Source organism: Myiozetetes cayanensis, unplaced genomic scaffold, assembly GCF_022539395.1.
Source record: "Myiozetetes cayanensis isolate MyiCay16 unplaced genomic scaffold, myiCay2020 scf2-11, whole genome shotgun sequence".
In the NCBI taxonomy this organism is placed as follows: domain Eukaryota; kingdom Metazoa; phylum Chordata; class Aves; order Passeriformes; family Tyrannidae; genus Myiozetetes; species Myiozetetes cayanensis.
The window spans coordinates 35,435,394-35,452,000 of record NW_026087411.1 but is presented as its reverse complement, the minus strand read 5'-3'; the positions used below and the strand labels follow the sequence as shown (position 1 = coordinate 35,452,000).

The window sequence follows — 16,607 nt, the reverse complement described above, 5'->3', positions numbered from 1 at the left end:
TTTCTTTATATGTAGCTTTCTGCTATTCAGAGAAAAATAAATTTAAGCCAGTAAAATAACAACTCCTTGTTTCCCCATTCCTTGCAATGTTTTCCTTGAAGCATCTTTCCAGGGTGATGTTGACACTATTCTTTTTGTTTGTTTGTTTAGGGATTTTTTTTTGGTTTAAAATCTAAATCCAGATGTTCTCTTGTCTGTCAATAAATAACAAAAATTAGATTTATTTTTTATTTTAGATCCAGGCTGCATGAATTATGTAGGTATGTAGATTTTATAATGTGTTTACCTAATCAGTGGTTGCTGAAATTCTTAAAAGGTGTTTTAAGAGGCCACTGGATTACCCTACTGATTGTAAATAATATTTTTAAGGAGTTATTTCTACATTTTCTTAAATTTGGTTTGATTTTTGTATCTATAGACCTGAATCAGCAGTGAAGAACCTGGAGCTGGAATTTAGAGGGTTACTCTGTAGATTAATTGCAGGGGGTGTCCTTGGGGAGAGGGGAGAGGGTGAGTAGCCTTACTCAGTGTATTTCAAGAGCAGTGTCATAGTGGCAGTGACTGCCTCTAGAACTATTAACTTCATTCTTTCAGATGAGATTCCCATATCCTTATTGGTTATGGTGTCACTGGGTATACAAGGAGTGCTGTATTAGTCTGAAATCACAGTCAGTGTCTTGTGTTTTTAATTTCTACAAAGGTTCGAAATCCATTCTTCTCCCCACTGGTTAGAGAGCTTTTCATCTGACACTGTAGCTCGAGGTACATTGTATTTTGGTTTAAGGACAGCTAATGTTACCAGCCCCTACTGGAAGTTTTTCACCCTCCTCCTCTCTTTTTCTCTGTGTGTGTGTGTGTATGTGGCTCACTTGGGGACTATTTGGAAAAAGATTTGTAATCTTAGCCTTCATCAGACCACACAAGTCAAGAGGCTGATCCCCTCTTGGGCTTGTCAGCAGTCAGCTTAATCAGGGGAGAACGTGAGCTGTGGTGAGAGTGGGGGAGGTATGTTTTTAGCCCACACTTGTAGATCAGTGTCACGGGGGGCCAGCAACACTGTGCTGTTTGACATTGAGGGCTCATTATGTGTCTGTCCCCTGTGGTCCCACAGCAAGGGCTTGAGGCTTCTGTTCACAGTGAATGGATGTGGGGAGGGGAGTGCTTGGCCTCCTTTAGCTCTGAATGCTTTCATTGAGACCTTGGTGAGAACTTTTTCCAACTGAGCCCTATTGCATCCTTCACCATTTGAATTGCTTGGGACCTTGTGAGGGGGTGGAGGATGGGATACTGGCTGTGGAGGCTATGACAGCCTGAGGTTGCACAGTGTGAGCAATCTTGAACAAACCCAATAGTTCTGAACTGAAACAACATCTACTTTTTGAGTTTGGGATGCTCTGTTTTTAGTAGGTGACAACAACAAGAGGTTATTAGCAGTACTCCAAAGCTCCAGCAGTGTCACAAATTTGACCGTAGGATACGTATAGAAATAAAGCATTTATCAGCTGTAGAAGTGCAGTGGTAAATGTCAGACCGTGTTTGCTTGCTCCTGGCTGTGAGTATCAGAAGCAGCAGTCTTCTCAGGGGGCTGACCAAGGCCCATGGAATCACACTGTACTCTGTACCAACTTCATTTGGCTTCAGATCCATGGCGGTTTCTTCTATACCCACATCACCAGATGCCTGGCAGCCAAGTAGCTTGTCAAGCTGCTGGACCCCAGCCAGTACTTTTCCTCAGAGCTGCCTTGCGTCATGCAGCTTGAGTCATTGCTGGTGTAGTAGGTGCCTTCTGGATCACCTGGCATGGAAGCAGCCCAAAGCAGGTTCTGCAAAAACCATAATGAGTGGAGTTGGAGCTCTCCTCGTGTAAAGCTGCACTCAGCAGCCCAACAGCTTCCATCCTGATCACGGCTTCCTATCTTCCCTGCACATCTTCCTGCACTCACCAGCCCCTCAAACCCAGACTGTCACTACCCTTGGCACAAAATACCAAACCCTGTGCAATCACTGCCTCAGCAGATGCAGGCAGAGTCCGCTGAATTGGAGCTGAAGCATACGCTGAAGTATACACATTAGTTTATAGTTTGTGTAGAAAGTCACGCACTGACAGTGTAATGAAATTCAGCAGGTATGTTTGCAGTGGACTTGAGAGAAAAAGGCTGTGTCATAGCACACTTTCTACCATGTGTGTTGGCATAGTTAAACAGTGCAACTACCCCAGGGCTGGAGAAAAGAGCTTTGCCTGGCAAAAAGGTGTCCTGTGCACAGCAGTTTATCTTCTTGATGTATTTTAGAGTCATGACAGAGTAATTCAGTTCCCACTGAGAGTTGTCAGATTCCAGTTACTTTCATTAGTTTCTTCAAGATTTTGTTTTGTTTTTTTTTCTTTTCTTTCTTTCCCTTTGCATACCACAAATATTTATACTGTGCTAACCAAACATAAGCTGATCTTGCAACTGAAGTGGAAATCTGCAAACAACTTTGCTCATGAAATTATTCCTAACTGAAAAGCTGAGGTGTGCTCCTGCCTCTTGCCCTTTATCCTAGGTGGAATACATGTTCTTCCATGGTTGCTGTAATGTGTTTAGATTTGGCTGCACAGCAGTTGGGGGCACTCAGCACCCTCTAAGACAGATTTTTACTTTTCTGGTGCATTTTTGTTTGTTTTCATATGTCTGTAGTATTTTTCTGCAAGCATAAAAACGGTATCAATATATCTAAACTATTGTACATAAGAAATATGTATAATGTGATGAGATCAGAAGTGGTAAAATTTTAGAGGGAGTAGTGTACTTACATTTTCAAATTTCACTTCCAAAGAAAAGCCATTGATATGATATCTCATTTTAGGTGTTCTAGGGATCACAGGCAATGATTATAAGTGATTTCATGTGCACAAAAGAAATTAAGCAAACCCATAATTAGACAATTTGATAATTATATCATTAATAAGCTCTTAATATAACTGTGTTAATGGAAACAGCTATAAATACAAAACTATATCTGGTTACTGTCTGTTATTTTGTCAAAGCTTCAAAGCTGAGGAGCTTTCACAAGCTAACATAACTCACTCTGAGGTAACCTAAAACTGTTAGAATAAAATGTCAGTGGGTTGTGCTGGGATTTTTCTTAGTTCACAGTATTAATACAAACAAACCCCCGTGCTAATAAAAACCGGTGAATAACGTCTTGCACACCTGAAGTGGTAAGTATGGTATCAGTTAACCTGAAGCTGGGATTAGTGTACAGAATGAGGTGGGGTGTCACAGCCGAGGGGCAGGAGGAGGGTCAAAGGGTATCTGCTGGGTTTGGGAGTTGTGCACCTGATAAGCCTGGGGAGCCTGAGGCTGGAATCCAAAAAGCCTACGCAAACCAGAAAGGGAGCATGGGAATTGTATTGCTGTCAGGAAAAGAATAGGATGGTGGTGCTTTTGCCTCTCTGAGGTAAAAAGGGGATTTCCAAGAGGCTGAGTCACTGAAATGTAGTTTTATCTTAGACGCCACTGGAGTTTGCAGAATCCTGATGCAGAAACAAGCAGAGCAGCCCTTCTGTGGATGAGTGAGAAGGAGGTGATAAATGATAACAGGCCAAATGTTACTGAGGGAGAAAGATTTAACAGATCGAAGTGAGACTGTGAGAGCCTGTATGGCTAGACAGCAGGGGATGTTAGCTGCCTGTGGAGCAAGTGACTGTCAACACCTGGTATGTGGCTACTATTTAAAGCAGCAGCCTGCTACAGGCCTGGTATGTGTCAAGGAGAATGTTTCAGACAGGTGCTGTGCTGTCAAACCTCAGGGTTGCTTACAGGATGCTCTTATGCAACCTCTGTCCACCCAAACCAGCATCAAGTCCTTTAGGAAAGCAGGGTGGCATACAGCTTATTAATAGGGATGTTGTGATCTTCCTTCTAGGTTAGCAATTGCATATCTTTGCTGACCCCATCAGGAGACCTTCAAATTACTTGTATCAGAAATTAAGGGGAAAAAATTCTTCCATAGATCTTTGCCTTGATTTCTCATTTTTCCCTCCTTCATCCCTTCTCTTTCATCCCCTTCCAGTCTCACCATCAGCTTCAAGTAGGTATTTCGTCATCTTCTTCTGCAGTCTAAAGGGTTGTACAGTCATCTAGGACTGTTCTCAACAGTCTTAACTAACCCTCCAGCTTTCTCAATGCCCATTTGCTTGATCTTGGGTCATTCCCTAAAGAAGGCATGTAACAACTCTGTGGGCACTGAGGTGTATGTTTACTTCAGTTGAGATAAAAAGCTTATAGAAATCCCCAGTCAATACTAGTGTGATATGTGACTACCACTGAGTGGTAAGAGCAGGTTTGTATGCAACTTGGAATGCTCTGCATGTACAAGGATTTGAGAATCAGTGCGGAGAGGAGACTCACTTCTGTTTCCAAATTGCATGTTTTTAACAAGTTATCTATCTAATCAAAAACATAAAGAAGAGACAAACACATTTCAGTTTTTCATGTGACCCTGACTGTGAATATGCGTGGGAGGGACTTCATTATTACTGTGAAGTGACTACTGCCTTCATGATCTACTTTCTCAGTGATTTGGAACAATATGAATTCTGTTGTTTCCTAGATGGCATGCAGAGAAGCTCCATCTGATTTGAAGAATTTTGTTTGTTAAGATTGAGATTACTTGAGTTACCTGGTGTTTTCATATGCAAGGACATGAAAGAAAGTCAATTTAAAATGTGAATGTCAAATGGCCTTGATAAACTTCAGCTCTTCAGGTTTTAACTGAGCATAATTAGTTCTTTACTAAGGTTTGCAATGTTCTAATTCTGGTCAATCTTTGACCTTCCCATCTCCTCTCCAGTCAAGCTGAGAACCATGGAAAAGAAACTGGAGAAGAGAGCCTGAATGACTATTGCTTGAGGAGAGGTTATCTAAGATGAATGAAAGGTAGATTTGCTGCACCACGTTGGAACATCAGTGTGAACTGGAGGAAATGGTAGAATTGTTTCCAAAAGTCAAGTGAATTAAAACAAACAGAAGAAGAGCCAGAGAAAGAGCAACCAGGCTGGTGAAGGGCCTTGAACACAAGCCCTATGAGGAGAGGCTGAGGGAGCTGAGGTTGTTTAGCCTGGAGAAGAGGAGGCTCAGGGGTGACCTCATCACTCTCGACAGCTCCCTGAAAGGAGGTTGTAGCCAGGTGGGGGTCGTTCTCTTCTCCCAGGCAGCTGTCAGTAAGACAAGAGGGCATGGTCTCAAGCTCTGCAAGGGAGGTTTTGATTGGATATTAGGAAGAAATTCATTACAGAGAGGATAATCAGGCATTGGAATGGGCTGCTCAGGGAGGTGGTGGATTCTCCATCCCTGGAGGTTTTTAAGGTGAGACTGGAGTGGCACTGAGTGCCATGGTCTAGTAACCACGGTGGTGTTGGATCAAGGGTTGGACCTGACCTCAGAGGTCCTTTCCAGCCTGGCTGATTCTATAATTCTGAGTCAAAATTAAAAGGAAGATTGGACATGCAAAGGCAATGTTTTTTACCCTTAGTAAAAGGTACCAATAACTTGTATCATTCTACTGACCTTTTTTTTCTTTTTTTTAATTTTCATGCCTCCCTCCCAGTGATTTTGAATGGAATTTAAAGATTGTAATGCTTCTTAGAGTGGAGAGAAAAGTGTAAGAGTGAGCCTGCAGAAATGGTTTAAAAAAGCAGGATACAGAAGTAAGCTAAGGAGACCAAAAGTTCCTGATTCTATGATGCATGTTAATTGTAGACATGTTGAAGCTGAACAAATTTGACAAAAAAAAAGGTAACATATTCAGTATTTCTTTCGAGAATGCTAAGTTATGAAATAAAATCCACAATAATCTTTCTAATGATTGTTTACCTAAAATAAAAGATTACAGTTACAAGAGATTTCAATTTGCTACAAACCTCTTTTTAAATCAGGAGAACAGTAAGTATATAGGTGTCACAAATACTGTCCTGACCTTTGCATCTGTGATGTTTAGTTACTGTACTTCAAGTACAACAGCTTTTTGAGAAATCAGTGGTTACTGTGTCAATAGTAGCTCTGTGCTGGCATTTGTCAAAGAATTATAATGCTCTTCTCTCAGGAAAAGCAAACTACTAAACTTTGAAAATGTGGAGGTGTGTCAGACCAAGAATTGCTACTGTAGCCTGGTTGCTCAAAGAGGAGGTTTGAGTGATCTGTTGATTTGGTGTTTATCAAAGCTTGAAATAATGGGAAGGTTTGAAAGGATCAAAGAAAAAATAATATTATTCCAGTATTTTAACGTGTCTGGCCCACATAATCATAGGTCTGTCATGCTTGTCCCAGATGGGTTTGAAAGGGTGGGTAACAGGATATCAACTGTACAGAACAATGTCTTTGTGAATGGTAATCAGAAGGATTTTATGAAAAAAGGTTATCATATTGCCACTGTGGTGACCAGTGAGAGTAACATTCTGTTGATAAAGCAAACACTTTGCAAGCTCACAAGAGCATCTAATCCTAACTTAGTAGCTAAGTCAAATTTATATCTGGACCCAAATTGAGTGAAGAGGCAGCAATAGCCAACAACTTCTGTGAGGTGATTGGAAACTTGACCAAAAATGCATCTGTAGTACATCTGGGTTCCATGCATGACACAAAACTCCTTATATCAATGATGCAGGAAAGTACCAGGGAGTCAAGGTGAACAGTCAGTTGAATACAAGCTCATAGTGTGCTCTGGTGGCTAAGAAAGCAAATGCAATCCTTCCACGTCCAGGCAGGAAAGTAGAAAACAAGGAAGAGAGAATAGAGCTGCTGCATTTTCCAGCATAAGGCATGAGGTTTCTGCAATTCTAAGTTTGTGTCTATTCTTTGTTCTATCAAAAGGATGCTGACAAATGCTGCCCTTTCAGCACCAGCTGAGTTTGTCTGCCACATAGCTGTAGAAGTAGCTTCCCTCCAGAAGACCCTGTGCGTGCCGTGGCCAGAGACTGAGTCTGGGCTGCAGGGCTCTAGACAACTGCAGAGCAGAGCTCATTGGGCAAGACTTGGACTTGCACCACTGAGTGTGTATTTAGATTTTCCTGCTGCTATTTCATCTCTTCTTCCCAACCCAATTAAAAATCTGGCTGCTGTCTAGCTATCGAATGCTAACGCAAACACCTGTGTGCCAGATGTGTACAGCTGCAAGTCCGTCAGTGCTGATCCATCATCAGAGCCGTGAGCCATAAGCCAATCCATGGAGCAATTAGAGAACACTCCTTATTTTTCTTCCCCTGTTTCTGTCCTTCCTCCCTATTTTTAATCCTCCTATTTTCCCAGAGTTTTCTCTCTTCTGCTGCAAGTTTGTAAGGTGAGCCCTGCTCAGACCTTCTGTCTCTTTCAGAAAAGAAAACCGCCTAAACCAAAGGAATAAATTTTTCTGGCTGCAGAGTGGCTGGTTTATACTGACAAGTGTTAAATTATAAAAGTCCAAATGTCAGTTGTATGTGCCAGCTCAAGAAAGACGCCTTGAAATACTAATGTTGTGAGTGCTACACCAGGCAGGATTAAGACTTGATTTTTGAATTCCTCCTCTTTCTGAAAAGAACTAGTCCCCTAGATGTGTTTTGGAAACACCAACTGGAGGACAGGGTGCACTCTTATTGCGTTTTTGAAAGTGAAGACTCAAATCAGCAGTAGAAAGTTTGAGGGACAAGAACGGTAATAGTTAAAATGGTGGGATATAATAAGACTGCAGAGATTTTACTGGTAAGACAGTCTTTTTACATGGGCTTACTGGAAATGGGCTGTTATAAAAAGCCTCTCTCTTATTCTACTATGCTTTCCTTGTGATCTCAGTTTCCTACTTAAAGTGCTCCACTTTAGGATTACCTCCTCTCTACTGTCCCCAACATGCAGTAACAGTGATTATGGGGGGATATTCCTGCTGGGGAAAGGAGAGAGTTTCAGAAGGACAAGAGGGAAATATGTTCTTCTCTAGTAGAGGAGATAAGATAGTTTTATTTGCTCAGGTGGTAGTGATAATGGAAGGCTTGTGTGAAAAAGACCTACTGGGTGTGAGGGATGACTGCTGTGGCAGGGAGGGTAAGGCAGTGTGCTTTTGCCCAGAGAAGGTGCCAGTTGCTGTGTACAGAGCAACAGAGCAAGGGAGGCCAGTTTGCTGGGCCCCTTGGTCTTACTCATGTGCAACTTTGGCTTTTACTTACCAAAACAGTGCTTGTGCTAGCAGACATCATGCCAAGTTGGATAATTCGGAGGATTCAGTCTTTCAGTCTACTTGGGTTACTTTACCAAAGCTAACTGATTTTTATCCAAGAGTTCCAGGCTTAGTTTGATGGTACAGTACTACTAATTTAGAGTCATAGCATGTATCCTGTCATGCTTTCTTTAAGGAAAAACTCCCATTGACTTCTGTATATTTGAAGATACTTTTGCTTTAATGGAAGTGGTACCATCATAACAGTGAGGGGCTCTGGAATGGTGAAAACAGCAAATCTCTAAAATGTAGCCTAGAAGATGATAGGCTTTTAAGTTAGGATGCAGAGTCTTGGAAAACAGACCAACTGCCTCTGGAAAACAAATTACAAGTATAATCTCTGTATTGAACTGGAAAGTACACCCTAAAGAGAGAAAGGAGAATGGAGGAGACTATTTTGTTTAAATTCCCCTCCCCGCCCCCATTTTTCCTAAATAGTAATCAACTATGGACTTGCAGGATTGTGTTTAGAGTAGACATGTTTGCACAATCATAGAATAACATGGGGTTTTTATCAGGTTAAGGCTTCCCTCCTACTGAAGTTTCTTAAGTTGTTCTACTCCTCACCTGTGGAGAGGGAGAATCTGGAAAACATACTTTTTCATGGGAAGAACTCTGATGCTTTTCCCTTTTCTCCTCACCTTGTGTGATGAATTACATACCAATAGTCATTCCTGTCTGGACCCTTTCAGAAACAAGAGAACTCCATAAATCTTTTGTGAGCATCTTCGAGTGGAAGCTGACCTCTGTGATTTAGTTAGTATTGACTCTTTGTTTTTCTGTAAAGGTTGGTGAGTAATATTGCTGTTGAAGAATGCAATTTGTTCAAGAAGGTCTTGAGATCCTTTGTGTATTTGAGTTTTCTCTGAGGTAACGAGGTAGGGTTACAATGTCTAACTTGCATAGCCTGTTACTGGCCAAATCAAATACAGTTGTGTATGAAATTTTAGAGAACATGTCCTGTATTAGTATCTGCCTGCTGTATGCTTGCAAAAGAGTAGAATGTATATGAGGTATTTGTATATGAATCTATGATCAACTAGGATCCATGTAACATATAAAAGTGCAAATAGTTCTTCTTATTTCTTGCCTGTCTCTCTGTCCACCAGTTGAGCTCATCCTACTTTCATCATGTCTCCTTATGAGCTTTGTGTAAATGTATGTGTGAAACAGATGGTGCTTCATGCTGGAAGTGGTTGTTTGCTCTCTCTCTTGAGGAAGACGGGCTCTAAGCTTTGTCATCTGCTTTCTTAGCAGTGGAGTTAAAACATCATGAGAACTATACAGTAAGGCACAGTTTTATGAAGGGAGATGAAAGAGAGGAGGATGCTTCTGCAGTCCCTTACATGATCATATAGTAATGCTGTTCCTCCTCCCCTGTGAAATTAGGATTGCATTTACTCTGGTAGAACTGTCTGTGCAAGAAGCACTTCAGTGTTTCTTAACTAGTGCCTCTACTCAGTACATTTGCACTGGTTAAAGCAGAAATTCCTCAACATACCTATGATGGGTCTCAAAAACGCAAAATTTTGTTCCCTCTTCTGTGTTTCCCATGTGGGTTTTTAGTTCAGGATCAAAGATAAGAATTTAGTGACTATTTGGTTACAGTGGAGAACATGACCAACTAAACATATCTGGAATTGGTGTTTGCTTGACCTGGAAAACTCAAAGGTAAGGTGAAAAGAGCCTTCTTGCAGGATAGATCAGTTAGTGCTCTGTTTAGTTCGCTGTTGCCGTGTGCATTTGTGCTATGGTCTGTGTTGTGTCTGATCTCCCGAAGCTTTCAGACCTCTTACACGCTTCCATTTGTTTATTATAGGAACAGGAGTTTACAGTAATGATGTTTATACTAAAGATGGGTGAACCATTACAGCAAGGAGAAAAACCATCATGAACATTTGCCCTGAACTCAAACCAAACTCTTTTGTGATTTTTAAAGTTCTGTTTCAGTTTTCAGTGTCACTGTACTTTGTTCTGTCAGGACTGGAAATGAGTGCCAAAACATAAATGGTATTTCCAATATCAACCTCAGATTTCACAAGCAAATCTGCTCTTTCGCCAGGGAGTGTGGAGTTTCTTAGACCTCACAAATTTCAGTAGTGAGTTTTCAACTTTTTCAACTCCTGCTGCTCAGTGCAGCTAGCTCAAAGTGCTTACCAGTGAGTCTTGCCCATCACTGTTTCGTATGGGACAAGATACTGTTTATTGAACTATTAAGCATTCCCAGGGGAATGTGTGCAGATGATTGCTTGCAGCTGAAATACTAAAACAGAAAGTGTGGTGTAGCTGCATTTCCTTGCTATTCCAACAAGGGTGTAGGGACTGTCCAGCTTTGTTCTCCTCCCTGCTAAATGTGTTGTAAATGTGTTGTCAGACACTTTGAAATTACAATGGATCTGCCCAGTGCAGAATATGAAAGTAAGCTCTTAGGCTCCATCAGTTTTGTTTTGAGAACAAAATGTGACTAATGTACTGAAACCTGTGTTCCTCCAAATTTATTTGCTGTCCTGTAGGCTTTTCTGTTTCATATCCCAGACTTGGATCCAGATAGAACTATCTGTCTAGTAGAGTCTGATAGATTACTAGGGCCAATCTTGGGAGCAACCATTTCAGGTTGTGCCTGTTTCTCCTTTCTGCTCCTGAGGAGGAACAGCTTTCCATCTTCCCTTCCTCCCTCTCTCTCTCTGTTTATTGTTGTATCAGAGAATGATCTGATGTTTGTTTTAACACTGAGATGAAACTGAATTCACTGCTGTCCAGTACTTTTTAAAGTTGGTGTGCTACTTGAATATTTATATCATGCTGACATTTGCTTACGTTAAAGAAGGCATTATTTCCTTGGAATATTTATCATAGTATCCTGGAATTTCTGCTGCTGGATCTGAATGTTGTATATAATTACCTGGGTCCAAGCCCAGTTGCCTAAGGGAAGTTAACTTTCAAAGAACAACAGCTACCTCTGTGACCCTTGCTAGCTGAAGGAAGAGCTGGCAAGGATTTTTCCTGGACTGACGTGGAGCAGCCTGGAAAGAAGGCACACACCTCACTTCAGCTATGTAGGTAGCTTTGTCTAGCTCATTATGGGAAAAGTAGAGAATCATTTCCCTGCACACCTGGCATCACAGAGTGGGTGCCTATATCTGATGTGATCTGTTGACCTAGTTATGGTCTGGGATGGAAAATGGGATTTGACATCCTTTGCATCCTGTCTTTTCCCCCTGATTTCCACCAGTGCCTTTCCCGAAGGTTAAGGGGGAAGGGTTGTTACAGAATCCAGTTCCTGCCTTCCTGACACACTTTGAAGCTCTGACCCCCTTTGTGCATAGAATAGAAATGACCAGCTTGAGGCTTGATCAGATCTCAGTCTCCTGTTGTTTCCCATCAGCTTATATGACTCTCCCGGGCTTCTGGGACTGGAACTGCTCTTTTGCTGCTGTGCATAAAGAGGCACCGTGATTTATGAATCAATTAATCACTGCATGCTGAGGAGCTGTTCACGGTAGTTAAACAGTGAAAATAAAATGCTCAAGTATATTATAAAGACGGATCATAATGAATATGACCCTCTACCAATGAATTCTCTCCCTCCCTATATTATACCCCCTACCCACTTTCCCAGCACAGCCAAACTATCTAGACATGAAATTTGTCTATCTCGATGGCATGGGGTTCATCAAATTACTTAATTACTTGATAAGGGTGCTGCCTATTTGTGGGATTTTTTTTCCCCCTCACACACACATGCGTTCTCTCAGTCTGATTTCATTTTGCTGTTTCAGTAAAGCTATTAGAGCCACAAAGATGGACAGAATAAAAAAGATTCTGATACTGCTGATTAAACCTTTTTGAGTAGTCATAAGAAAATCCAACAGTAAGTCTCCAAAAATTAAGGAGGGGCACGTAAAGTCTGCCCTACTTGGTCTCTAAAACCACAGAAATTTGGTGTGAAAATTCCAAGAAATATTTCCATCAAACCACTGTCACCTTTTTGCTCTGTGTAGCACACACATCATTGCTGTGAGTTTCTAAAACTGTGTGATACTGTGAGAACTAGGCAGGTTTGGTGCTAAGCCTCCATTAAGACTGCTGTTGGGCTTCAGAGCTCACTGAAGCACTTTGCAATTTGGGCCAGCATTCAGATCAGAGTGGCTTATTGCTCTGTGGGGAGCACCACTGGTGTTCGAATACCTACCCATGAAATAGGCATTTGCTATGAGGCAAAAGGCTTTAAACTTCATTATATGGTTTTGCACCAAAACTATGCTTTCCAAGGAGAAAATTAATCTTTACAGACTATTAACTCTATATGTGTTGTATTTTATAAGTAAAATTATTAGTTTATTTTACGTAATCAGCAGATGCTCAAAATAGTGGTAGAACATTTCAGTAACAGAAAGATGATTTGTTTTCATTTGGATATTTTTAGGGTTGTTTTGGGGGAGGATGGGATTTGGTGAAAAGTGTATTCTTGGTAAATGACTTTATCAACTATCCATCTGTTTTGAATTCTGAAAAGAATTTTGGGAGAGTGATAGTACTTCTGTTTTTTCATTTTGTTTCTTTACAGCAGTCTTTGAAGTGTGACATTTTTGTTGCAGAGTATTTCCTGGGTTTTCTGAGTACCAAAAGCTGGCACTGATGAGTAAATGGATTTATGAACCATGATACAAGTCCACTGGCTATAGTGGAGTTGCTCTTAATCTCACCTGTGTAACTAAGAGTAGGTTTCATTCAAGCCAGAAATTAGGTGCAGTGGCGTGAAGCAGGTTAATTCCTTTTCTCTGCTATGCATTGAAGCTTGCAGTGGAATTATAATATTTGCCACTTATCAGTAAAAGAATTTTTTTCTTTCCAACACAATCTAGTTTCTCAGTTTTGTTCAGCTCTGCTGCTGGCATATGTTGACTGTATCTAATGGCCTTTGTTTGCATTCTAAGCTTAGTTTGCATTCTAAGCTTATCTCATAAACTGGCTTTTGAAATACATTAATAGTGTTTCACTGTGGTGACCATGGTTAAACATTTCTCTTCTGTCCTCCCCTTACCCTTCTCTGTTTGATTTTCAGGACCCGGGTTTCTCTTCAGTGATTCACGAGAAGCTCCAAGTTCCCAATACCATTCGTAAGGCATGGAACGAGAAGGACAACAGATGTGATGTTTGTGCCACACACCTGAACCAGTTGAAGCAAGAGGCCATTCAGATGGTGCTGACCTTGGAGCAAGCTGCCAACTCAGAACATTACGATGCCTCGCCAAGCTCTCCCCCACCTCTCTCCAATATCCCCACGTTAGTGAGTCCCCGGCACATGGGCAGCCTGCAGCCCAGGGACTGGGCATACATGCCTTCTCCTTATGCTACATCTAACTACACAGGCTTTGTCGCCAACAAACACGGTGGAAAACCCAACAGTTTAGGAATCGGCAACGGGGTGGAGAAAAAAAATGGCTCTCCTGGACACCAAGCCAAGGTCAGCTTTCAAATGGCCACCAGCCCCAGCAACGGTAATGTTCTCAACTCTGTGGCCATCCAGGCCCATCAGTACCTTGACGGCTCCTGGTCTTTGTCAAGAACGAATGGAGTCACTCTATATCCCTACCAAGTAAGTATTTTCAAATGACAGAATGTGTTCGTTTCCCTCCCATTAAAGCTTGCATGGGCAGACTAACACGGCTTGCTCCTGGAGGGTAACAGTGGAGCCATTTGTGTAGGGAGCACCAGAACAAGGAATATTTATAAATTTGTGTTTTCCTGATGGGGGATTGAGTTGGGGGGGGGCACAGATTAAAAGCAGAGTTAATTAGAACACCTTTTATTAATTCAATTGTTATTAAGAGCAGAATTGTTATTCAACTGTTATTAAGAGCTGTTGTTTTTAAGTGCAGATAACTAATCATACATTATAGGCAATTATTTGCTTGTACAATTACTTACTCTCTCTCAGAATACTTGGTTGGAGGAATAGTTGGTAGCCAACCACACTTGTTTACTCACAAGTGGAAGGTGGCACTAGTGCACCAGTGACTGAGCTGGAACTCAGGAAGGACCCAGGAGTTTTTTTATCTCGTATGTATACGATCCTTTGACTACATATAGCAGGCACTAACTTCATCAGCATGTTCTAAGTTTCATGCAGTCTTGATGCTAGTGTGCTGGTGGCCTTCTGCAGGTTCAGCTGATTCTTGGTGTTTTGATTTTTATCTGTTCTCATGGATTCAGGAGGTCCAGTAACCTTCAGATCTTAGAAATTCTGGGAGATTTTCGAGTACTTCTCAGCACAGTCTTTTCCTCCTTCTTGGCCTACTGTTTTCTGGTACACCACACCCATAAATACCTGTAGAACCCATCCATAGCAGATGGCAGAGAAGAAGCTTTTGTATGACAGGAGGTAGGCTTTCTGATGCACGTAACTGTAGCTCGTGGGATTTTCAGAGTGCCCCAGTGCTTGCAGACTGGGACATATAAGCCTGTTCTTCCTGCGTTCTCCCAACCATCCCTGTTGGCTTCCTTAAGTCCATAAATAACTTTGAAAGTTGGACTTTCTATTAAGTTATGAACATAGTGCAAGGTAGATCCCTAAATTAATATTTAACCTTTGTTAGTATAAGTAACTGATATTACAGCCAGAAAAATGTGAAGTTATTCATAAGCATTAAGATATTGTCATGCACCAAAGCAAACTAGGTAAAACCAGAAGTGAACTACAGTTATTTTATCTGGAAAAATATGTGACTTTATGGTTTTGTAATTTATGCTCTAGTGAACCTGAATCACATTTGGGTAGGTCAGTATGTGGTCATATTTTTGATCTAAGAAAAAAAGTCTGATCTAAGTTTGAGCTAAGAAAAAAAAGCCTAAACAAAGAATGCACATTAACAAATCTGAATAACTATTGTTTGTATTAGGAAAATTAGTTGAATTTTGTTGCATTCACAGTCTCTTAGGTTCTTGAAAATGTGGGTTTTATTTACTTTTTTATAATTTTTGCATTTCCTAGATGATTCATTTTGACTTCAAAATATAAGAAGGAGAACCTAAGATTCAAAATTGTCCAAACTGATTTTGTAGTTTGGCTTCAGTTAAATTAAGGATTCTTCCCTGTCCTTCCCTTTCAAGAAACCTTGAAAGAAAAAAGATTGCCTACCCTCCAGACCCTCCTGCCAAAACTCCCCAAAAACAACACAAAAACCAAACTAACCACTCGGAAAACAGAAAACAAACAAAAAATCTGGCAAAGCCAAACAAAAAATCTGACAAATCCAAACTCTAACAATAAATGTCTTTGATAGAAGGTGTTTATTGTTTCATTGTTTTCTTTAAGACTGTACTTTCAAATGTTGAAATTCTCACTATACTCAAGTTGCCACGTTTAGTTCTCCAGTTCAGAAATAATAATGATAGCTTTCATCTTTAAACACACTAAAAGGAATTTAGTATTTGTTTACATAGTGTCTGTATTCTGTATCAAACTGGGAATTAGTCAAGTAAGAAGAAAAACTTTGAAATGTAATTTATTTGTAATTTCAAATATTGGCAAGATGCCAGCTTTGGGGTTTTTTTCTACTTTTGTGTGCAGAAATCAATCTTATTTGCTACAGATTTTAGATTTCTGTCCCATATCATTATATTTTTGTTATGCACTTACAAAACTCTGCTGGGGAAGAACACTAGGAAGTTGAATCTGTTATCTCATCTTAATTAGAACCCTTCTTGATTTGAAGGTGAATTAAAAAAAGAGTTGCCAGCTACTTACTTGTGAATGTCTATATATTAATTAAGTTTTCTTACCTTCCCTTAAGAATAGTGATTAGAAAAACCTCACTGTACATTAGCTAAGAGGAATAGAAGATAATTTCTTGGGATAAAAAGCCTTGCACTTCACACAAAGAAGTGCAGTATGCTTCTACATCATAATCTTGTTAAACACATGTCCAGGGAAAAGTCAGTCTCGTGGCTCTAGACTTAATGGCACCTGTGGTAGACACCTCCCACTGTAAATTAGCTTTTTATAGACAGTCTAGATAACTTGAGAGAAATGATTGAGTACCTTGAAAACTGACAATGATTTCTTCCCTAAAGTATCACCAAAAAGAGAAAATATTAGTTTGGAAGTGATTTTCTTAGGCTCAGAATTGACTCACTGCAATTTTAGGCACCAAAAAGTATTCCTAAAATTGTAAGTTGTATGATGTTATTCCTTTCCTAGCATCTTCTTTCCAGACTGCTTAAAATTAGAACCTTGTTATGGGGAATTAATTACAATTTTTGTTTTGGTTCCAGTAGAAAAATAATTTTAAAAAATAAAATAAAGGGATTGCTGTGGTATTTGAAGGCTTGGTTGCTACAATAGTGTAAGACAAGTCTTAAATGACTTACCACTATTA

General features: G+C 40.4%; 1 protein-coding gene across 2 annotated transcripts in view; it reads left to right on the top strand.

The window, feature by feature from the left end:
* The window catches only part of KIF26B (kinesin family member 26B), a 283,959-nt gene that overhangs the window by 73,431 nt on the left and 193,921 nt on the right, over positions 1-16,607 (top strand). For both annotated transcript variants that reach the window (XM_050315249.1, XM_050315250.1), the window contains one exon: positions 13,292-13,825. In XM_050315249.1, coding sequence (XP_050171206.1) covers positions 13,292-13,825 — 534 coding nt within the window. The remainder of the gene's footprint in view (positions 1-13,291; positions 13,826-16,607) is intronic.